This window comes from Phascolarctos cinereus, unplaced genomic scaffold (genome assembly GCF_003287225.1).
Source record: "Phascolarctos cinereus isolate Bilbo 61053 unplaced genomic scaffold, phaCin_HiC Scaffold_3;HRSCAF=262, whole genome shotgun sequence".
NCBI lineage: Eukaryota > Metazoa > Chordata > Mammalia > Diprotodontia > Phascolarctidae > Phascolarctos > Phascolarctos cinereus.
The window spans coordinates 36,021,978-36,046,888 of NW_027555736.1; the positions used below are offsets into that span (position 1 = coordinate 36,021,978).

At 48.0% G+C, this 24,911-nt stretch overlaps 1 protein-coding gene across 1 annotated transcript in view; it reads right to left on the reverse strand.

Moving 5' to 3' along the window:
• Positions 1-24,911, reverse strand: part of ADAMTS7 (ADAM metallopeptidase with thrombospondin type 1 motif 7) — a 168,891-nt gene that overhangs the window by 49,023 nt on the left and 94,957 nt on the right. Inside the window, 4 exon segments of the mRNA XM_020975991.2 lie at positions 7,403-7,647; positions 10,282-10,402; positions 14,239-14,372; positions 15,636-15,805. Coding sequence (XP_020831650.2) covers positions 7,403-7,647; positions 10,282-10,402; positions 14,239-14,372; positions 15,636-15,805 — 670 coding nt within the window.

Below are 24,911 nucleotides of genomic sequence, written 5' to 3' on the forward strand. Positions count from 1 at the left end.
CTCTCTAAAGCCATCTGGTCCAGAGGCAAGATATGGATCAGGAGTACTGGAGATGGCCCAGGATACAGTGGAAGATATCAGCCTTTTTAAGCTAAGGTCTTTCCCAGGTCTTAGTTTGTCTGAGGCAACACCCATTCAGTGCTCCCTTCTCTGATGTGGCCCTCCTTGGAGGCTGAAGGGGCTGTGAGTAATCGGCAATTATCCCCTTGATCATGGTAAGCCCCCTGAGGGCAGGGATTGTCTTTTGTCTTTTTTTGTATCCTCAGCACTTGGGGAAGTGCCTGGCACATAGTAGGCGCTTAATAAATGTTTACTGAATTGAACTGATGTCAAGTTAAACAGAAACGAATCCTTTGCGGGCCCCATATTGGACTTAGAAAACCACAAATTAACATTGTCTAGGCTGTATTGTATTTTTCTACGTTTTACTAACCATTTCCCCATTTCTGTGCAGGCAGCCAGTTTGACACCTCTGCTCCAGGGAAGGACTCCTCACTTTAGGAGTAGGAGTGATTTGGAAATCAAGTCCTGGGTGTTTGTGGAACTGAGCAGAGGGCCACTGAGCAGGGAGATAACAGCTTGTGGATTTGCATGGAGGGTTAATAGGAATTCCCCTTCTGCTAGTAGAGAGTCCTGGATTATGTGGAACACCTTCCTAGGGCCAGGAAGCAGGTCCAACCTTATTGTACAGCTAGGGCAACTAGCCCAGAGAGATGGAGGCAGCTAGGTGGCGCCATAGTACACAGAGCTCTGGGCCTGGAGTCAGGAAGCCGTAAGTTCAAATCCAGCCTCAGACACTTACTAGCTGTGTGACCTTGGGCTCCCATCTAAGCCTCAGTTTCCTTATCTGCAAAATGAGAGGGTTTGGGGAGATGACATCTAAGGTCCTTGTGATCCTTCTACCTTTCCTCACTCGATGCAATTTCAACAAATTCCTCGTCCCCTCTACTTGCTGGTTGGGTGACTCTGGGCTAGCCCCTTGATTCCTTCTGGCTTCAGGATTTTGTATCTGTAAAATAAGGTGGCAGGACCAGGTGATCTCAAAGCCCCATCGTTCAATGCATCTGAATCCCAGCCTTCTGCCCACCCATGTATCCTGCACTATTGAGACTATCTCACTAGCTGCCCAGCGTCCCCCCAACCTGGCCCTGGAGAAAGCGTCCTGTGGGGATTGGACGGACACAAGACAACACAATACCCAGATGAAAACATCTGGGAATACAGCATGCTGTCCAAGGCTAGAGCACGCTCTTTCTACCCTGAGGGAGCCAGGGGAGGGAATGGCCAACTCTTTGGCCAGTGGAGATGGGTTAGACATAAGAGCTGGCCTGGACTGGGTCCCTTCCACAACCTCATTACCCTTCAGAGGACCCTAGAAGGCAGGAAACAGTAGGAGGGCACAGCCTGGGTGAGAGCAGGACGACACAGAATTCAATCTCTTCTCCTTTTATTTGCCGTATGACTCTGGCCAGGATGTGACCTCCAAGGCCTTGGTTTTCCCGTCCAGTCAAATGAGGGGGTTGGAGTAGATGGTCCATGAGGTCCCTTCAAGCTCGAAATCCACCATCACCTGTCCTTAGACACCATCTAGTCCAACGCCACCGTTTTAAAGAGGGGGAAATAGGTCTAAGAGGGGGTCATGTCACAGTGTAAATTAACAGCAGGCCTAGGAGGATAGCCTTAGCTCTCAGGCCATGCTCTTTCCTCTACGCTGGACTGCCTTCAGTGGGAGGCCCAGGTCGGGCCTTTCAGGCTTGGTTCAGGAGAAAGCTTTCCACACACCAGGACGGCGTCAGAATAGGTGCAGTGCTGGGCCCACTCCTTTGGGCCCCAGTGCCTAGAGCTTCTGCTCAGGATGGGGTGCACAAACCCTCGCCCCCAGTCTCTTGGCTGTGCTGGGCTTGGCCAGCCTGCCTGCCAGAGAGATTCATTCATTCTCTATTTAAATGCATTTTTATATGTCCATATACGTACATATATATGTATATACATACATATACACATACATATGTAGGTGTATCCACACATATATACATATACACATATATACACACATATATTTATATCTATACATATGTGTGCCTATTCTGATGACACCCTGATCACCAGTCCCCACCATGTGGAAAGCTTTCTCCTGACCCAAGCCTGGTAGGGCTGACTCAGGCCTCCCACTGAAGGCAGCCCAGTGCATTTATAGGAAATACATACATATATATGTTCCAAGCACTATTCTAAGTCCTGAAGACACAAAGTCAAAGATGAAGCGGTCCCAGGCCTTGGGGAAGTCACCCTACTGGGTTTGGAGATGGGCTTGGACAGGGAAGGTTTCTTATTGATCTTTCTGGGGAGCTGCTATCTCCTATAGCGCGCAGGCCCTGCTTCCCTTGGCTCTCATTCTGAACCAAAGACGCTTTTGCAAAGTGTAAAGGAAACCAAATACATTACAAGCCACAAGACAACCCTGGGGGAAGAGTTCCAAAGGATCATTCACTCTGGGTCTTGTTTGCCGGCCTGTGAAATGAGGCTCTCTGGGCCTAATTTGTTACTTTCCCAAAGTCCCCGTAGATGGAGCCTGGGAGGTCTGAACTGGGTGAGAATTTGGGCCCACAAAGTATCTCAAGTACCCACAATGAGACTCTTTTCCTGCAGAGTAGGGTGGTCAAAAATTTAGTACTGGGTTGGGGAGGAATGAAGGATGTAAAGCGTGAGCTCTCACCCCCATTTTACAGATAAGGAAACTGAGGCCCACAGCTGTTCAATGCTTCAACCAGAGTCACACAGCTAATAAGTACTCAGGATACAAATCTAGGCCTCCTGATTTCAAGTCCATCTTCCTATTACATATTATAAGATTTCCATGCAATTGGAAACCTGACATTCTTGTACTTCATGAAAGTTTGTTTATCTTGCCATATTTCCTTTAAATTCTGGTGTAGTCCTTTTTCAAAGCTCACCCTCTGACTTAGGTGCCCTAGAGGGGCAGGAAGGGGGTGTCAGAGCTTAGGTCAGGAAGTACTGTGTCACTTGGAGCCGGCCCCCTTTCACCTTGAGGGCAGGCAGGGGCTGGTGGAACTAGCCTGAGTTTCTACTCAGGAGAAATGGGAACCCCAGCAGCTTTGGGGTGCTGACCAGGAAAGGCTGGGTACAGGATATAATCCCCATCACCAACCTTGGTGCCTGGCACATAGTAGGTGCTTTTTTAAAAAAAAAAAGGGCTGCTTTGCACATAGTAGGTGCTTAAGGGAAAGAAATGCCTGTTGATTGACCACAGAAACAGACAAAAGCTCCAGGGTGACTGCTATCGCCAGCATCCTGGTTCCAACCTATATGTCCAGAACTGTCTCATGTTACTCCCTCTAACCCATAGTGTGTTTCCAGCCTAATTAATCTACCTTGTCTTCTCCATACATGACTCCACTCAGTCTTCCACCTCCAAATCTTTGCCCAGGCTGTCCTACCTGCCTAGTAGGCCATCCCTTCTCATCTCTATCTCTTAGAGTCTCTAACTCCATCCAAGACTTATCTCCTTGGGCCGCCTTCTCTACAAGGTCTTTCCTGATGCCCCTAATTATTAGCACTCCCCTCCCCCCAACCTCAAATTACTTGGTACGTATTTCATAGGTATTTGTGTACATGTTATCTCCCTTAGAATATAAGACCCCTGAGGACAGGAACTTTTTCATTTTTCTCTTTGTATTCCCAGTGCTGAGCAGAGTACCTCCCTCCTCCATAGCAGGCATTGAAGTGAAAAGAATCATAACAAACACTAATTAATTAATGCTAACCAGGAAAAGTTATAAGTGAATCTTCACAACATCCTTCCAGGGAATAATGATGATAATAATATAGCTAGTGTTTACAAAGCTTTATTTCATTTAATCCTCACAACACTGGGAGGTAGGTGCTATTATTATCCCCATTTTACAGCTGAGGAAACTGAGATGGACAGAAGTTAAGTGACTCGCATAGGGTCACACAGTAATGTGCGTGAGGCTGAATTTGAACTCATGTCTCCCTGACTCCAGGCCCGGCACTCTATTCACTGAGAAAGCAGTTGCCTAAGTAGGCAGGGCAGGCATAGTCCCCTCATTTGACAAATGGGGACAGCAGCCCAGAATGGTTAAGCAACTTGCAGGGTCACACTGTTATTTAGTGGCACAGTTGGGGCTTGTACCAGAGTGTCCTGACCCCCAGCCCAGGGGCATTTCCTCAGCTGCCTCTGTACTTGTCAATCTACAAGTGACCTCACACTGAAAACTGCTCCTGGGATGCATCCTGTGCAGTGCCTAGCTTGGGACACTCCTTCTGCCAAGGTTCTCTGGCCAGCGTGAAGCTGCTTTCAAGTCTCAGAAGGACAAGGACAGGGCTACAAGGTTGGGGACAGATGGCTTCCTTCTTTTCTGGAGATGCTCTCCATATGATTCTGCTGTTAGATGTTTGTCCATGTCTATGTCTGTCTATCTGTCTTTCTATTCTATCTATCTGCCTGTCTGTTGGTCTATCAATCTATTCGTTTATTCTATCTATCCATCCATCTATTTATCTATCTGTCTATCTACCTGTCTATCTCTCTCTCTATCTATCCATTCATTCTATCTATCTATCTATCCATCTATCTCTGTCTGTCTGTCTATCCATTAATTCATTCATTCTATCTATCATCCATCCATCCATCTATCTATCTATCTATCTATCTATCTATCTATCTATCCATCTATTCTTTCATCCTATCTCTCTCTTTCATCTGTCTGTCTGTCTTTCCATCTGTCCATCTGAAGAGCTTTGATTTATAGCCCCCCCAGCTCTTGCTGGCCCTTTCCTGCCTCTGGCTCAGGCAGGCTGCCAACCAGTAACTGGACTTCAGTTCTCAGCAGGGAAATGGAAGGAGTTGGGAGGGTGAGCTGGGCCAGCTGGGATCAATCCCAGATTTCCGGTGCATCTGGCCCAGGTATAAGTTGGGGGTAAGGGGAGGGGATCCAAGCAGGGGACCCAACTTTGGCAAGATAGGAGTCTGATTTGCAGGAGGGAGAGAGCCCTAAAATTACTTCATGCCTTCTCAATACAAATGCCCTAGACCTGAGGAAAATTTTAGTCTCTATTCAAAACATCTAGAAATTAGGTTTTATTAGGGACACCATGCTACAAAGGGCTGATCTAAGCTAACAGGCAATGGGCCATAGGCCTGGGAAGCAATCTCCCGAAGGGGTCTAGGGGCACAGGGCAGAAGACAGAGAAGAAATCTTGGTCTCTGTGTTATTTGGTGAAGGGGAGGGGAGGCCCAGCCAGCTGTGTTCCCTTAAGGATCTCCTGTACTAGACATATCAGAAACTTCTTTTACCCCTTTTCCAGTAAGGCTTTCCAACAAAAATAACACTCCAGGCTTGAGGGACAGGTCTGCCCAATGTGGGGGAGGGTGCTAAGTACCCCAGAACCAGCAATATTCCCCTGGACCTCCCCATCCCCCAGAGGCTGATAATTCAGCATTTATTTTGAAAGGGGAAGGATTGATCCTTCATTCACAAACTCAAATCATCGATCTGACCAGGTCAAGCTGGGCATCACTAGGGGATGTACAGGAGCCTTGTTGATCATCTCTATGAAATGAGGATAATGCAATCTGCCCTCCACAAGGCAAACACTGGCATCTCCTAATGATCCTGCACTGGGCCTACGCACCATGTGACTTCACATCACCTTGATGGTGGGGAACATCCTGGCCATTTTATAAGTGGGGAAACTGAGGCACAGACCAGGGAAGCAGAACCAGGACAAGAATAAATAACTGAGTACATACAAGATATAGGAAAATGTGCTGATTCCCGTTCCAAGGACTATATCTGTGGCATATGGGTTGTTTGGCCTGGTCAGTGAGGGCACTATGCCCACCAAGGGGGCAGGCTGTGTAGAACTCGTTATCTTCCCCACCCCCAAACTTCCTTATTACTGTCATCCTCCCAGTCCCCTGGGCTCATAAGCTGAGGATCCCCCTTGCCCACACACACACACACACACACACACACACACAGCATCTATCAAATCCACTGTCAAATCTTTCCATTTCTCCCCTCGTTCTGTTTCTCTCCTATGTCCCCCTTCTCTTTGCTCACACAGACACCACCCTAGTATCTGCCCTCATCATCTGGATGCCTACTTCTAACTGGTTTCTCCCTGGTGTCTCTGCCTACACCAACCCATCCTCCACTCTGATGCCAAAGTGTAGGTCTGTCCTTTGCACCCTGGTACCTGCCAGGGGCTCCCTATTACCTCCAAACATCCAGTCCGTCCTTTGGCAGTTAAAGCAGATGATAACCCGGCACCTTCCTTCCTAACCTGGTACCTCCCAGTGTCCTCCATGCATTCTGGCTACCCTGGCCTGTTTGTTCCTAGAACGTGACATGCTCGCTCTCTCCTGGCCCCAGGGGTCCATACTAGCTGTTGCCAGAGCCCAGAATGTTCTTCTGCCTCCCTTCCGCCTCTTAGATTCCCTGGCTTCCTTTACGTCTCACATCCAATCCCACTTTCTTCAAGAGGCCTTTCCTGGTCCTCCTTCATTCTAGGGTTTTCCCCTCTGGGATTACCTTCTATTTGTTCTGCTGTGAGGTGGTTCAGTGGATAGAATGCAAGGCCTGGAGTTAGGAAGACCAGACACTTACTAGGTCTGTGACTCTGGGCATCTGACCCACCTCTGTCTGCCTCAGTATCCTCAGCTATAAAATGGGGATAATAATAATAGGGCACCTACTTCCCAGAGTCATTGTGGGGATCAAATGAGAAAACATTTGTAAACTACTCTGCAAACCTTGAAGCACATATAAATGCTGGCTCTGAGCCAGTCAAGTATTTATTCAGTGCCTACTGTGTGTCAAGCACTGTGCTAAGCTTATATGTACATAGTTGTTTACATTTCGTCTCCTCCTCCTGGTATGTGAGCTCCTTGAGGCTATAGGGACTGTTTTTGCCTTTGTCTGTATCCTCAGGACTTATAACAATGCCTGGTATACAGTAAGTACTTAATAAATGCTTATTGGTGACTGACTGGTGGGAAGATATTAAGACTTAAATTCAAGTCAGAAGATCTGAATCCACCTTTTGCCTCCACCACTTAGTAGTTGCATTACCTTGAACAATTCAATTTCCCTCTCTGAGCCTCAGTTTTCTCATCTGTAAAATGGGGATAGTAATACTCTTACTATCCCATGGGATTTACAAATTCATAAGCACACCAAAAACATGAACTGAGTTGTTTTTAAGCCAATGCCTTCCCCAGACTGGGAGATCCCAGGGGACTGGGAGCTGGTCTCCTCCACCAAACTAGAAGCTGCTCAAGACTAATGACTTGTGTCACCAGGAATGTCTTTTTACCCCCATGGGGCTCCCTTTGCAGCCTAGGGCGTAGATATACCTGAATCCAGATGGGCTCCCACGTGGGTCCTGGGGAGGTGAGGTTTTCCCAGTTCCCGTTTCTCTCATATGTGAAGGTGGTCCCGGCCACTTTGTAGTCGCCATTCCATTGGATGGTCCACCCGCCATTTAGGAAATACTTCTCTGGATCCTCACTCCTCAGTGCCAGGAAGTTCGCAGCCTCAGCAACCTCCTCAATACGAATCTCTCTTGCGCCTACTGGGATCAGCCCAATGTCCACGTACCCTGGAAATGGTTCAAGCATCCTCATTCAAACATTCCCTCAGCTAGAGAGGAGCCCATGGAAACACCCCTTCCATCTGCCCACAGACAAGGACGGCCTCAGCTATGGGCAGAGCAGGCACCCACCCAAAAGACATGAGTTCAGAGTGACTAAGAAAGCCCTTAGGTGTCCTACCCTCACCCCAACCTTCTCCTCTCACTGATGGAGATCTGAAATCATTCTCTCAACTCTTCCCCTTGAGCTGAAGGTTTTGCTCCCTGGTAAAGGTCATGCTTCTAAACTATTCTGAACTTCATGACCATCGACCAAAACATTCAAACAAGAATTTAAAAAATGACTGCATATGAAACTGCAGACTTCCACAATTTATGGTTTGTTTTTTAAAAGTGCACATTTCACCCTTCTCCCTCATTCAGCCTATAGGAGCTGGAGCAAGGATGAGAGGAACTCCAGAGAGAAACTTAGAGGAACAGGGAGAAGTTTGCTGTTACAAGAACAGACCTCCCAAAGTCCTTTGGGAGTCTGTTCTCAAAGAACAGTCCAGAAAGAGGTTGGCTTTCTGAAAGGCAAAGAAGCATCTGGCTAAGAGCAGGGCTGACCTTGGGATTCTTAATGGAGCAGTCACTAGAAAACCGGTTTTTAACAGAAATTTTTGATGAGATGGCTAGAAAACTAGAGGGAGGATGGAGTGAGAGATAAGCAGAAAATGGAGGAGAAAAAGAAATGGATGGAGAACACGGGCTCCTGTGGAAGCATCCTTGACAATTCAGTAAAAATTTAGGATTACAGATTTAGAGCTGGGGTGGGGGGGCACCTCACACACAACAGACATTGCAGAGGTGAGACTGACAAGACATAGCAGCTCATTGGATGTAATGGAGGTGGGGGGGGGTGAGGGAGAAGGCAGTGTCAACGATGATTCAGAGATTTTCAGCATGGATGACCAGAAGTAGTAAGATGGTCTCTTCAACAGAAATAAGGAAGGAAGAGCCAGTTTGGGGGAAAGGACGATAAGTTTAGTTTGGGACAGTATAAGTAGACTGATGGCAAGATATCCAACTGGACATGGCCTGTAGATAAAAGCAATAAGGCTGGTGATGTAAATATGGAAGTCATCTGTGAAGAGGTGATACCAGGAGCTGTAAAAGTGAACAAGAATGAAAAAGGAAAGAACACCAGAAGAACTGAGGAGGACGCTGAGAACAGAGCAATTAGGGAGTGGGAGAATGAAGGAGACCAAGAAAGAACAGAGAAGTAAGAGGAGAAGCAGGAGAGTCACAAAAACCAAGGGAGAAGAGAAAACCAACAAGGAGGAATCACAGGGAAGGACCTCAGAAGCCATCTAGCCCAACCTCTTCATTTTCAGATAAGGAAATTGAGGCCCAGGGAGGTATAATAACAATACCCATAATAATAATGATAGCTAGCATGTGTATAGTGCTTTAAGGTTTGCAAAACGCTTTGCAAGTGTTATCTCATTTTATAATAACCCTGGAAGGTAGTGGCTGTTAATATCCTCATTTTTACAAATGAAGGAACTGAAACAGACAGATTAAGTGACTTGTCCAGGGTCACACAGCTAGTAAGTATCTAAGGAAAGCTAGTCTAACCTTCTCATTGTACAGCTTATGAAACAGGCCCAGAAAGAGGAAGGTAGTTAGGTGGCACAGGGGATAGAGCCCTGGGTCTGGAGTTAGGATGGACCCAAGTTCAAATCCAGACCCGGACCTAGCTGTAATGGTAAAATGAGATAATATTTGTAAAGTGCATGTCTGTAGGTTGAGGAAAAAAGATCCAGGAGAGGAGAGACTGAAGGTGGAAAGGAGAGAATGATGAAAGGAGCAGTTCCCAGAGGAGAGAAGAGGGGATCAAGGACACATTGGGATACATTAGGAAGCTAGCATCCTAGAGCTAGACAGACCTCACAGGCCATCTAGTGCAACTCCCTCATTTTTACAGGTAAGGAAACTGAGGCCTGGGGAGGGGAATGTGATTTGCTCAGGGTCACATGGGTAATAAGCATCAGAAGTAAAATCTGAACCCAGTTTGTCTCCAGAATCAGGAATCTTTCCACTGCATTCTGAGGTTGAAGGGAATGAAGAGTAGATGAGCGAAGACCACGTTTTAGATGTGAAGAAGTAAGGATGCGCAGATACAGGGTTCAAGTCTCAAGGCCGGTGAAATAAACAGAGAGGCCATCTGCTTAGGGAACAAGGGTGGAGTTGGAGGCCCAAGGAGGGGAGATTTAGACCAGTCACTTTTGTGCAGGCTTCGTTCTAAATCATCAGTTCTCAAACTTTTTGAGGACTCAGGACACCTTTACACTCTTAAAAACTGTTGAGGCTTCCTCCCCAAAGAGCTTGCTTTTATTTATGTGGGTCACATCTATTGATATATACTTTACCAGAAATTAAAATGTCTTGATATTATGATGAAAGATTTTGACCTTAAGGACCCCCAGAAGGATCTCAAGGACTCCTAAAGGTCCTGGATTATGCTTTGAGAAACATTGCTCTAAATCCTGAAAGGAAGAGTGGGGACCTGATGCCTGTTTTTGAATTCTGGATAACAAAGGGGAAAGCAGCTCTGTGCTCTGCCCCAGACCTCTGCTTCCTCACCCCGACCCTGCGCCTTACCCAGGCCTTCAGTCTCATCAAATGTCTTCTTCACTGTTTCGCAGGTGGAGCCATCCCCGTGGCACACGCCACACCGGTCCTCAACGGCATTGGAGTCAATCTCATAGTCACAGCCTACATTCTGAAACACAGCCAGCCATGGAGGTCAGCGCCTGACGGACCTTCCCTCACCCTTCCCAGGAGCCTCTCTGGCTCTGCCTCTCAGCCCAGATGGTCTCCCACCTCATCAGCATGGGACTGGCAGGTACTCTGTATAGATGGCAGGAGCAATCAATCAACAAATATTGATTAAGCTACGTGCCAGGCACCTTGATAGACAGGGGGGATATGAAGACATACGCAAAACAGCCTCTGCCCTCAAGGAGCTTGCATTTTAACAGGGTAAACAACATGCACGCATGCACACACACACATACACACACACACACACACACACACACACAGAGTTCCACATTAAACACACATAAAACAGACCCAAGGTAACTTGAGGAGGGAGGTATTGGGTAGAGAAGGAAGATGCTAGCAGCTGGGAGGACCAGCAAAAACTTTATACATAAGGGGGCACTTGAAGTGAGGTAAGAGTCCTGGAGAGCATTTCAGGCATGGAGTTCAGCCAGTGCAAAGGCAGAGATAGGAAATGTATCTTTGCAAGCTCAGAAGGCCGGACTGAAGAGTGGGGGTGGGGGGAGGAACACATAGTGAGACAGAAAAAGTCAGAAGGACCTGGACTGTGAAGAGCTTCAGATATTAAACAGAGGAGAATATATTTCTTCCAAGAGTTAATAGTGGTCCACAAACACACATAAACTTGGGTAGACCAAAAAAAGAATAGATCACTGGGAGAATAACTCATTTTGAGTGTTTTGAGGCTTCCAAAGTCCCGTCCCCACAACCACCAGGTAGGTGGTAGGTGGTGCTCCTAGCACCATCCTCATTCTACAGAAGCAGACACTGAAGCCCAGAGTGATTTGCCCATCAAGACAAAGCTAGGAGCTTCAGAGCTGGGATTTAAATCTCAAGACTCCCCCCACTGTCTAATTCCACTGCACTGCTCTGACTCACCTCCGCCCCCTAATCCATCTCACAGAATCACAGAATATTTGAAGGAATGTGTTTCCTAAAGCAGAGCTTCTCATGCAGTGTATCTGACCCTAGAATGCAGGAGGCAGGATGGAGAGCAGAGGGCCTAAGGGATGGGAAAGTCACTATTCTAGGGCCAGTCTGAATTCAAATACGGCCTCAGACACTTAGTAGCTGGGTGACCTTAAATAAATCACTTAACCTCTGGTTGACTCAGTTTCCTCAACTGTAAAATGGGGATAATAATAACACCTACCTCCCAGAGTGTTGTGAGGACCAAATGAAATGATTGTCAAGCACTTAGCACATTGCCTGGCACAGAGGAAGCACCATAGAAATGTTAGCTAATATTACTTTTCAGCTTGTTAGGCTTAACACCCCAACCCCCCAAACCACCACCAGCTGGAGCTTTCATCTAAGCAATGCCTCAGAATCTGCTCTCTGATGATTTTTCCTGCCTCACTCTTAAATCCCATCCCACCCCCGTTACCCCATTGCCCATGGGGCCTCCAGCAGCTCAGCCCTCCCTCCTGTCACTCTTCTTCCTCCACTGCCTCTCACAGTTAGTACAAGGATTCAGCCCGAGTCCCCACCCAGCGCTTGGCCTCATGGCATAACGGCATAGTGGAGGGTGGCTATCAGGCTGGTTTCTCACACACTCTGGACTGCGACCCAGAGGAAAAGATGAGGAGGGAGGGCATTCCAGGTATGGAGGAAACATTGTGTAAAGGCATGAAGGCAAGAGTGTCACGGACAAGCAATGGCAAAAAAGGCCGGTTCATCTGGAATGTGGAGTCTTTGAGGGGGAGTAATGGAAAATCAGTCTGGAGAGGCTGGAGCTAGATTGTAAAGGTTTAAATGCCGGAGAGAGAGATGCGTGTTTTTTCCTCTAGAAGTACCTAGAAGCCACTGATGCTTCTTAGAAGGGAGACCAGAGGGTCAGTGTAGCCCAGTCAATAGAGAGGGGGCCTTGCAGCCAGGAAGATCTTGTTTCACATTCCACCTCTGACTCATCCTGGCTATGGGACCCTGGGCTTCCCTCTCAGTGCCCCAGGCAACATTCTAAGACAAGATACAGAGCTGCCTCGGTTGAACTCCCCCAGAGCTCGCTAAAGCCATCCTAACCAAATAAAAGAAAACAATTAACCAGGGAAAATGCTCTTTAACAACTAGAGCTACCCCATAGTGTAATGGGCTGTCTCAGAAGGTAGTGACTTCCCCATCACTACAGCATGCAAGCAATGATGGAATAAGCATGGACCCCGGCTCAGAGACCATGGGAATGGATCAGAGAGGATGGTCTCTGAGGTTCCTCCTAGCTGACAGAGTTTCTGGTTTGGGCTTTTTTGGTTCTCTCAGTCTGTTTTTCCCCCCTTTCTGATTACTCTGTTCCATCCGCTATGGATGGAGGAAGAACCAAAGTGAGGGTGCTTTGGGTAAGTCTGGCCTTCTGGCCTCCCCATCATCCTCTGTCCTTCCCCAAACCTCCCACCCACTCATCCTTTATCAGAAAAAAAAAGCCCCAGTCATCCACCTTTACGCTACAAAGTTGGCTTTTCATCTTTTTGTGTTTTTTTTTCTTTTGTGGGAAATGGTTTTTCCAGGCTCAGGAACCAGACTTTCTATTTCTGAGCTGGAAAAGGCCTCAGAGACCAGCTTTGGCAGGAGAAGGGATGGAGGCTCAGGGACAAGGGACTTGTACAAGGTCATAAAGCTGGGTAAGATTCAAACCCAGGTCTTCGGCTTCTGGGGTGCTGCCTCCAGACCTACCATCCTGTCCTCCCCAGCTCCTGCTTCATCTCCTTTGGGGACTGCAGGGAGACCCAGATGAGTTGCTTGGTGTTGTTTATAAGATCACAGATTCAGAGCTAGGAGGGATTGTAGAGGTATTTAATCCCTGATGAGGAGACTGAGGTCCCAAGAGGTGAGACTGGTCCAGGGATCAGTAATGGCAGCCCTTGGAATAGGAGGGTAGGATTTGGGTCTAGAAGACACCTTCGAAGAACACCCAGTGAGAGGTGCTCTAGGGAAGTGGCTAAGGTCTCGTGTGGGGGTTTGGGTCTGAATGACTTCAGCTCAGTTATCTCCTCTGACACAGATTGGCTGTATGACCCTGGATAAGTCATTTGTGCTCTCAGTGTCCCTAGGAACTCTCTAAGACTCCAAGTTACAGAGGAGGTGCCAATCTACATGGGCGGAAGGATGTTCCCTACTGGGAGTATTCAGTTCCGATGACATCATAGGTCTGGTCCTTCTCCCCTCCCCTCACCCCCCAAAAAAGGTTTGTAGTGCGACTCCCTCATTTCATAGTTGGGGAAACTGAGGTCCGGAGAGCTTCAGTGCCTTGCCCAAGGTAGCCAGGTCCTCAGACTCTAAATTTAATGCTCTTCCTATTAGACCATACTGGATTATGTATTCTAATCATGGCTCAACGTGAAAGGAGAAAATCCTGTCCTGTTCCTTGAGATTAGTGCAGGTATCTTGTCTCCTGGGCAAGACTGAGAGCTCCCTGAAGCCAGGGGCCTGTCTTCTCTTTGTCTTCTCCTTGGGGGCTAACATGGAGGATTTCACATATCCTTGATGGACCCAAGGTTATTTTATTTGAGACCCTTCATACCTCAGTGGCTGGTCTTTCTTCATGAGTTGCTCTGGCTGAAAACACTGAGAACTGCTTTGGTTCTTCGCCACCCAGGCAGTGCGCAGCCCAGGACAGGATGTCTCTGCGGCCCAAGCCCTTGGACACTCAGCCCCACGGCAGCTTGAGGACAGGCTTAGCCTCCTCATGCTGCCCATGGCTTCCCCTCCCACCCCTTCTGCCCCTGAGCCCCTCTGGTCTGGGCCCAGAGACGGGCATGGGCAGGGGAGGCAGGGGCATACCTTGCAGATCCCGTTAATGCATAAGTCCCGGCTGGTGTTTCCTTCAAAGCAGGGGGTCCCATCCACAACAGCATCTCGAAGCTTAATTGCAAAATATTCATTTGTTGGCCGGCAGTGCAGCTCACAGGGATTAACTATAGGGATGGAGGAGAGAGAGGAGAGATCAGAAAGCACTGGCCAGCCATGAGCGTCATTCCCCAAGATGCAGGCCAGGGGAAGGAGCCCATTTTTAGGAATGTCATGGCTTGGGTCTCTGGGGAGAGGAAGACCTAGGCATTCCCAACTAGCTAAAGCAGAGTCTCTAAACAATTCAGCTCAGAAAAGGGGCCATTTTGGATTTTAACTGGACCTGTGAACCCTCAGGAAATGAAAATCCTATCAATGCAGAGCAGCACCTTCTCTCCCCATTACATTCTTAGAGAGATTACTGGAGCACCAATTAAGTGATTTGCCCAGACTGCCCCAGGCCGTATGGTCAGAGATAGGACCTGAAGCAGGGGCTTTCTGGCTTGGAAGCAGGCTCTCTAACCACTAGACCATGCTGCCTCTCACCAAAATTTTTACCAGCTAAGAAAAAGAAAGTTCCCCTGAGAAAATAAGCAGACAGCACTTAGCACATAGTAGGTGCTTAGTATATGTCTATTGATTGATTGATTAACATGATAATTAGTATTAATAATAATACTAACTGCTAGCATTTATAAAGTGTTTTAAAGTTTGCAAAGCACTTTACCTGTTACCTCATTCGATCCTCATACAACTGTGTGAGGGCAGATGTTGTTATTTCCCCATTTTTACAGATAAAGGAACTGAGACCGATTCAGGCCAAGTGACTTGCTCAAAGTCACACAGGTAATAAGTGTCTGAGGCGGGATTTGAACTCCTGACTCTGTTGCAATACTCACTAGCTGTGTGACCCCGGACAAGTCACTTACCCTTTTCTCCTCGGATTCTTTATCTGTAAAATGAGCTGGAGAAGGAAAGGGAAAAACCACTCCAGTACCTTTGCCAAGAAAACCCCCAAAAGGGGTCACATAGAGTCAGACATGATTGAAAAATAACAGAAAGCATAATGGCTTCTTGAGGTCAGGGACTGTTTCTTTCTCACTCTCTGCATATGGTTAAAAGTCTAATCAAGTAGCCCCTGATTAAGGGCATTCAACTAGTGGAGTACAATTTGGGCCAGGCCAGTAGCTATTTGCAAGGCTACAAAAAAGTCTTCAAAACAGCAACCATGCCCCCAAGTGATAGAGGATGGACAGCCCTTTGGGGGTGTCCTTAGAGGTGCCAGGGTGGGACGCGGAGCAAAGGTGGCCTAAATCTTTAGAGCTGACAGGCTCAGGAGAGGGAGGGAAGCTACCCAAGAGAGCAAGCCATGGTTTCTGACAGTGACTTACTGTGGTTAGACACAGGAACCCACTTGTACTGTTCTCCCTTGTAAGGCATGGCATCAAACTGGCTGCACTGGATGTGGCGAAAAGAGGGCCGGTCAGCCGGGCAGGCCTGGATGCTGCACAAACGGAATCGCTTCCGCTCCCCTACGCAGTACTTGCCGCCATACTTGGGCCTGGGCCACGGAGGAGAGGAACAAGGGAACAGAGAAACAAAGAGAATCAGAAGACAAATCAATCAATTATTATGTGTTAAGGGCCTACTCTATGCCAGGCACTGTGCCTGGCTGGGGAGACAGTGAAAAATCGGCATGGAGGCAACGCTATCTACCACCAGATAAAGGGAAACGAAGGACTCAAGATGCAGAGGATGTGTCTAAGACAAGATTGGAACTCGGATCTTCCTGACTCCAGGCCTAGAGCTCTGTCCTCTATGCCACCTCAATGCCTCTAGCAGTTACCAGCCCAGGGACTGAGCACCTTTCAGACATGCTGGCTTGGGCCTTCAGTAAATGGCGTGGTCCCTGTTGTGGAGCTTGAGGTCATCCTCGTACTCTCCTTTCCTGCCTCCCAAATACCCATGCCAAGGCCTAGAAGGGGAAGTGGAGTTTATGGGGACACTCAGACCTGCTGGACAAATCCAATTTGACTGCAAATTTATCACCAGATTAAGCTGTGCAACAGGTCTTGAAATGAACTGGGAAGGGAGCCTGCGTGATGGAAGGGAATGAAGGATACTTTGTCCTTTGACAACAGAAAAGAGCCCTGGTGACTGGAAGGGTGGGAAGGGTGCACAAGGCAGGAGGAAGATTCAGTTCTTCAACCCTGCCCCCACCCCACCAAGCCCAGAACTAGAAGAAAAAGCCCCTGTCACCTGGAAGGTGGTCACTGAGCTCTGTGGGGCTCAGCTGTCTCATTTGTAAAATTTGGTTGGGTGAGATGGACCAGATGATCTCCAAGGGCAGGAGAGTCAAAAGGAGGAAACTGAGGCCCAGAAAAGGTAAGTCACCTCTATTTTACTCTGCTGTAACATGCTAAAGAGAGGAAGTTCCTCGGCATTTTATATCTGAGAGAATAAGGCAAAAGGTAGCCTGCCCAGAACCCGCTAAGATGTCCACAGGGACTCCATTTTCCCCTTCTCTCGCCCCTTATCTCTTCTCCCAGGCCTGACTATCCAGAACCTATCCTGGCTGCAGACACAGTGGCCATTATGAGGGATTCCCTCTTACCTGGCCTTCTCTAGCCCCCCACTCCCCAGGACTCATCTGAGCTGCTTGACTGCTCATACAGCTTAGATAAAGTGAGAATCACCAACTCTGTTCCTTCCAATGAGATGGGGAATCACTAGGCCTTACCATCTCCCCTGCCTCTACACTTTCCATATCCTTGGCACTATAATCCAACCCGCTGACATAGCCTAAGTACCCGTGGGCCTCCCATCTGTGCCACACCTGCACCCTAAGTAACCTCTTTGGCTCTCCACCTGCCCTGAAAAAAAAGAAACTTTTTTTTAAAATGTTGTCTCCCCCAAATACAGTGTGAGCTCCTGGAGAAAAAAGAATGACTTCCTTTTCCCTTGTACCCCCAGCATTTAGCACTGTGCTCAGGGCACACAGTCAGCACTTAGTATGTGCTTTTCCTTTCATTTATTATCATCAGTTTGGCTGAGCTCAGAACTGGGTTCTAGACTTGGAGTGAGAAGCGTATGCTTTTTCATTCATTCAGACTCAGGATCTGTTCCTTAACCACTGTGTGACAGTCACGTAAGTCATGAGTCGCTCTGGGCCTCATTTTCCTCATCTGTAAAATGAGAGGATGGGACCACATCAGGTTCTTAAACTGGGTTCCATGGGACCCCAAGGAATCCATGGACAGAGTCCATGGAGTCTGTGAATTTGGATGGGAAAAATTATATCTTTCTTTAATTATAATTGGTTTTATTTTAGGCATTTAAAAGCATCATTCTCACCAGCTGTGTGACCCTGGGCAAGTCACTTAAGCCTGACTGCCTCACAAAAAGAAAAAGAAAATAAATAAATAAAAGCATCATTCTGAGGAGTCCCTAGGCTTCACCCAGACGGCCATCACAAAAAAGAACTGGGTTAAGTACCTCCTATGTGCCAGCCGCGGTGTTAGGAGCTGGGAGAGACAAGAATCAAACCATTCTGGCCCCCAAGGAGTTTACATTCTATGAAAGGAAACATGAAAACATAAGCTGCATCAATCTATGGTGAGTCAGGGTAGGAGGAGACCTTAGCAGCTGGGGACAGATGTGGAAACTGAGGCCCAGGGAAGGGGCAATGCCTTTCCTTGCCAAGATTACTCAGCTAGTAAATGGTAGATAGAACCAGGATTCAAAATGACTCTGTGTTGGCTGACCCTTCCATTCGGTCATGCTTCCTGACACCTTCTAGCACCCTGGACATCTGGGTGGGAAGGAGAAAATGAGCTCTCTCCACCCTCAGTCCTGACTGGGGATGCAGCAGGGCTGTGCCTGCCCAGGAATGACCCTCTGCATAGACCTCCCTGTGTTCTGGGAAAGACACGGTCAATCTGAGAGCCCAGTTGGCCCATCTGGGTTGGTGGGGAGGGAGGAGAAAGGAAGGGGTCCTGATCCTTCAGACAAAGACCCTCTGCTCTTCTCCCCTAGAATGGGGGGAGGGTGTTCAGATCCATGCCAGCCCTCACCCAACAGAGGCTTGCCTTTTCCTCTGTGACCCCTGAAACAATGTAGCATTCAGAGGTGACCTGCTTTCTAGGCAACGCTGGCCTGTTTGGAGACGTGAAGCCCAGGCCAAGGGCATGAGAATGACCACAGGTGGACATTGCCTCCCTTCTCCTCTTCCCCTCCTCCCTTCCCCACAGGCACTTGGGCCTTGGCATTTCAGAGAGTGAGTCTTTCCACCATGTACAGACCAGAATCAGAGTCAAGGTCTGAGCAGGAAGACATTTTAGAGATCATTTACCCCAGTAACAATTTTTTTAAACGTTTCTACCCCCAGGCCTGAGCCCAGGGCCCTATATGTAGGAGGTACTGAAAAAAACTGTTTGTTGACATAAGGTGAAATGAAACATTTTTCCATGAATGTAGCACATTTTACTAAATATCCAATTTAATTTGAGATGAGACAAGGCTTTGACTTTCATAGTTCTACAATATTCCCCCCTCAAATATTCTACAGTTCTGATCCTTCCCTGAACAATTCATGGGAACAGAGAGCTAGGAACTGAAGCCGCTTAGAAATCATCTGCTCCTATGAACTCATCTGGCACATAAGGGGCCTGAGGTCCAACATGGACATGACTCCCCTAGACTCACCCAGCTAGTGACCATGACAGTCAGGCTCTGCCAGCGGTGCTTCCGCTGGATTAGGCATGCAGCCTCGCTTACCGGGCTCCCCCAGGCCAGAAGGATTAGATCTTGTTCTGTCTGGCTCCCCAACAGGCCACAATCAGGGTCAAGTAATAGGGAGGTAGATTTTGGCTTAAAGTAAGGATTAGAGCTGTCCTGACCAGGACGGTCATCCAAAGTGAAACAGGCTGCTTGGAAAGGGAGTGAGCTCCCCACTCCCTGGAGGTCTTTAAGCTTTTCTGAGGTATTCTGGAAGAGAGGAATTTTGTAGTCCTTCTAGCTTAGAAAGTACCATTTGCAAGGGCAGCTAGGAGCATGGGTTCTGGAGTCAAGAGGGCCTGAGTTCAAATCCAGCCTCAGACACATACTAGCTATGTGATCTGGGGCAAGTCACTTACCCCAATTGCCTCCAAAAAAAAGGAAAGAAAATACTGTACGCAGAAGGGCCCCAAATTCCAGAAGACCCAGGCTTCTTAACTGGGTCTTCTGGCCTACTATGTACCAGGCACTATGTGAAGAGATTAAGGGTGAGCTCAATCTCTCAGTTTCCTCATCTGTAAAACCCAGATAATACTCCCTGTGCTCCCCTCACCTAATTCATCAAAGGAAATAAAGGCTAATCCCAGTGAGCATTGTGAATGAATGCATGAACGTGGAAGCTTTTCCCAAGGGCTCTCACTGTATGCACTGAGCACCATGAGAGGTGAGGTATTATTACCATCCTCATTCAGAGTTAGAGTGGTCTGACTGTATTAACTGGAATTAGGTGAAACCCTCCCAGGAAACGGCCAGACAATTCAATTTAATACTGGCCAAGGCCATTTCCTGAACAGAACCACGACACAGACCAAAGAGGGGGGAGGGATGGAGCTGCCGTGGATAGAATCAGGTCAGTCCTGGGAGAGGCCCAGAGGTCCAGTGGAAAGAACACTGGCCTTGGAGTTCACGAGCCCTTACTAGCTCTGTGGCCTCGGGAAAGTCAGTCAGCTGCTCCATATCCCAGACTTCTGATCCGTCACTGCCCAATGGGCAGAATGATGCACGCACAAGAGAGGCGGTGGGCATTGAAATCAGCAGGACTGATGCGGGACTGGCAGCCTTGGTCCAGCCTCTAAGACAAACTAGATGGTGGGGACATGGTGATGTCTCTTAACCTCGAACTATTCCCAGGCAGCTCTCTCAGACTATTAATAATAATCATAAGAGCTAACATTTATATAGAGCCTACTATGTACCAGGCACTATGTGAAGTACGTTACAAGTATTATTACACTTGATCCTCACAACAACCCTAGGAGGCAGGTGCTAATATGATACCCACTGCAGAGTTAAGGAAACTGAGGCAGAAAGAGGCCAAGTGACTTGTCCAGGGTCACATGACTAGTTAGTGCCTGAGACCAGATTTGAACTCAGATCTTCCTGACTCCAGGCCCAATGCTCTACCCACTGGGCCAGCCAGCTGGCTATTATAGAAGAGTTGGCAGCTGCATTAGAGGAGGGAATTTCCACACTGGTAGATCGCCCACATGAATCAAATCACAGGGCCTGACTCCTTGCCACCTTCCTTCCTAAAATACTTGCACTATTTACAATAAATTATGAGGAAATCCCTAAAGAACCCAGAATTGTTATTAATAGGCAAAAAAAAAACTCAGGAAGGAAGAGCAGAAGGGATATGTGGAGGGGTCAGGGAATAGGACGTCCCACTCTATCTGCAGTAAGAAGCTAACAGGAGGAAGATCCCCCATTTGACCAAGTAAGACAAAAGCATTGGCTTCTATCTGGTCTTAGGGTCCCAAGAGATTTCACCAAAGTGGTACCGTGAAAAGAATGCTGGATTCAATCACAGCACTCGAGTTTGAATCAGGCTGTGCTATTTACTAGCTGGGTGACCTTGGGCAAATTAGGCCTCAGTTTCCTCATCTGTAAAGGGAGGGGGTGAACTAGAGGACATCTGAGGTTCCTTCCAGCTCTGCGATGCCGTGAACCTCTGTGGGAGGTCGAGCGGACACTTGGAACCTTGGCTCTGAATCAGCAGGGACAGCAGGATGTCCGTCCAACTGTGTCTCCCCCAGCCTGGCCCGTTCCCTTTGAATGACCTGCCAGCCCTCCAGGGGCTTCCCGATGTAAGTGGCTGACTGGCTGCTTACATTCAGTCCAGGATAAACCTGTCTGTGCGGACTTCCAGGAGTGAGCCCCCCATCCCTGGCTGCTGTCCTTAGGAAGTTCTCAGTGGGGTAGCCCCACAGATGGCCAGGGCAGCTTCCTTCCACCTCCCCCTCCTGTCCACCACCCGAACCCTAGCTGGACGCCCGCCCCTCGCCTCAGGAAAAGGGGAAATCTCAGCCCAGGAAGAGAGCAGAGCTGGTACTAGGGGTAGTCAAGGAGGGTAGCTGCCAAAGGCCCACGGAGGAATTCCTTTTATGTGGCTTTTTATGAATGTGCACATTGTGCATGTGACCTCCAGGTCTCGGAGCACAGCTGTGGAAGACGCCTTTCCAAAGCGGGCATGGCTACGGGGCAATGGTGTATTTTAGGCATTCTGCGCCCTAGGGAGACTCAGAGCTTGGGGGGGAATGGGGACAGGGACGGGGCAATTCTTGACCCCCATAAGTTATATACATGATCATACTACCTCAGGGGAGGGGTGGGAAGAGAGGAAGGCAGTGTAACTTTCAAACCTCAACCGAGAACAAATGCTCTGACCCAGCTCTGGAAGAGAGAAGCCCTTGTTCCGTCCCTGCTCCCCAGAGCTACAAAGCCACATGAAAGGACGCTGCTTCTGAGAGCCCACTAGCATTCCTTCTCTGGAGGGGAGGGGAAAGGGGGAGCAGCTCTCTCTAATTATAGGATTTTCTACACAAAGTGCCCTTGGAGATTATCGGGTGCGATGCCTTCATTTCTCAAATGAGCAAACTGGGACTTCGAGAAAGGTGAAATAACTCTGGCCTCCATTTCCCCATCTGTAAAATGAGGGTTGGGTTAATGCTACTCTCTGTGCTAGGACATGGCTCATCTCTACAACACTCTATGAGCCTGAGAATCTGCAGACAGCCTTTGAAGATGTCCCTCTCCCCAGGTTCTTCTAGGAGCTCTTTGGGAATTGGGAATGATTTGTTTTTGTCTGTATCCTCAGGACCTAGTACAATGCTGGCACATAGTAGGTACTTAATAAATGCTTATCAATTGGTTGATACCCTGGGGACACCATGAAAGACAAGAGGTGCACAGGATAGAGGAGACTTTGGGTTCAAATCTGACCCCTGACTCTGCTGTGTGAGCACAGTCAAGTCCTTAACCTCTCTACACTTCTGGCAACTCCCTAAGACTATCTGTCTACTAAGTTATAGACTGGTTGAACTATAGACCACTAAGTTATAGACTTATCTAAGTCATAGACCGGTTGAATTATAGACCACCAAGTTATAGACTTATTTAAGTCACAGACCAGTTGAGTTATAGACCACTAAATTATAGACTTATCTACTAAGTCGTAGACCAGTTGAGTTATGGACCACTAAGTTATAGACTTACCTACTAAGTTATAGACTGGTTGAGTTATAGACCACTAAGTTATAGACGTATCTACTAAGTTATAGACTGGTAGAAAGAGTTCCCACCACGATGGGGCCTTGAAGGAAAACCTTTCACAAGACGGCAAGGCCCATGAGGCTGTTGGCACTACATGACCTGTGCTCCTGTGGCCCTTGTGCTGAGATTAAGGTAAAGGAGGCTTTGAGAGGGAGGCAGGGCAGAGAAGTGGCACAGAGAAGGTGGATAATAAGGGCAGAACAAAACATAGTCAGACATGGCCAATGTATTCATTCATTTTGCTTGACTGTACTGGACCAAAAAGTAGGGTTCTACTGGGACATGGTTGGGGGGAGTCATCAAGAAGTGAACAATGTAAAGAAAAAGATTCATCAGATATTCTTTTTTTCTTCTTTTCATTGGTCCTGGCAAAAGGATTTAGGCCTAGAAATTAGGAGTCCTGGGTTCCAGTCTGGGTACTTGGCCTTTCCAGGTCTGCTATTCTCTCCCATGCAAAATGAGGGCACTGGATTAGATGATTTCTATCATCTGACATTCTTCCTTCCGTCAAGCCGCCATGAAGGCTGACTCCTAGGATTAAGGTGATGACGCTACATCACCTCAGGTCATTTCTTCCTTTTTTAAGGTTCATAAATCTAGAGGTGAAAGGGACCTCAGACGCCATCTAGTCTAACCCCCCCCATTTTACAGATGAGAAAACTGAGACCCAGAGAGGTAGGTGACCATCCCAAGGTCACACTGGTAGTATGTGGAGTCAGGAGACCTGAGTTCTAGCCCCACCTTTGGACAAATTATTCAGCCTTTCTGGGCCTCAGTTTTCTCCTCAGTAAACTAGGGGGTAATAATTTGTTAACCTCATGTCAAAGCGCTTTGCAAATTTATTTTTTTGGAGGTATGACTGTTTATTGTTCATTTCAAGTGCAAATTAATTTTGCAACAAAAACGTGGGATTTGTTGTTAGGCTATAGGAGGGCCCCAAGAGGGGATGCTTCTTTTTTTCTGACTCCTAGAAAGCTGCTCTCAAGGAAAGCTGACATTTCTCCAAATAGTCTCTGATGCTGAGTTCTTCCAGGAGGGAAGCAGATCCTCCATCCCCCAGCCAGTCCAGCTGGAATGGCACAGGACCAAAATATCCCCTGTAGGAGCCAAAACAAATGATTCCCCAGAGAGAAGACTGCCAGTGAGTTTGTATATGTCTTCGGACAGGCCTCGGGCCATCAGCTCACAACGGGTCCTCTCCTGCTTTAAAGATGGCAAGTGGCAGCCCCGGGCTCTTGACCCAGAAAGTCAGCTAGGATGATTTGCCTTCCTATGCCCCTGTTCCATTAGTCCTGAAATCTGGACATCTGGAGGGCAGGAAGCTGGGGCCGCCAGCAGAGAGAAGAGAGCTGAGCCTCCAGCAGGGAGATGAGGGAAGGGGCTTATGATTTGGGGCAGAGAGCAAGGTGACGGGGGCAAGGGGCTGGGATGGAGGAATCTGTCCTCAGTCACCCCAGCAGCCTATTTTTAGATGAAGTGACAGCATTTCCTGACCTTGCTGGCCACTGGCATGCTTCCTTAAAAGACTGCTTAGCATAAGTGCAGGAAGGGGTCTCAGAGGTCATCTCTTCCCCACCAGTAAAATAAAGGGATTGGACCTGCTGATCTCAATGGTGCCCTCGGCCTCTGACGTCGAAGGATTCTACGTGGGGAGCTGAATTCCAAAGAGCCAACAATAACTCTCTTCTTTGGCACACAAGGAAATTGTGGCCAAGAGAGAAGGGCTTTGTTCCAAATCCCCCAGAAATCACATCACAGCCTGAGAACCAGAAGGGACCCTCAAGGCCATCCGGTCCAAAGTCCTGATCTTACAGATAAAGCAACTGAGGCTCAGACAGCGGCTTGTTCAAAGCCACACATGCAGGAAATAACGGCTCTCTGACTCCAGATCCAAGGCCCTCCCTCCTTCAAACTCTGGTCTCTTAATTGATTTCCAGTCTCCCTCTAAGCTCTGCAGGGGAAGAAGGTACCTAAAATCCTCCATGAAAAACTATAACCTCCCCGAGATCAGCTGGAGGGGAAGGAGAAGAGAGGGTGGCCTGAGGTTGGAATAACTCAAGAGGCTAAAGGATTCCCACCCCTCTATCTCTGTCTCTCTCCCTCTCTCTTCCACTCATGTTCCACCAGACAACACCACCCAGTAGCAGTGACCCTTCCTTCTCAGGCAAAGACCCCACGTAGTCCCCTGTAATGTTACACCCCACCCCCCGAGGCCCTGATGATCAGGGGAAGGCAAGGAACATCCTGTCATGGGTGCCCAAAGGTCATGAGATTCAACTCACTATTTAAATTAACACTTATTAAGCACCTACTATGTGGCAAGTGATATGCTAAGTGCT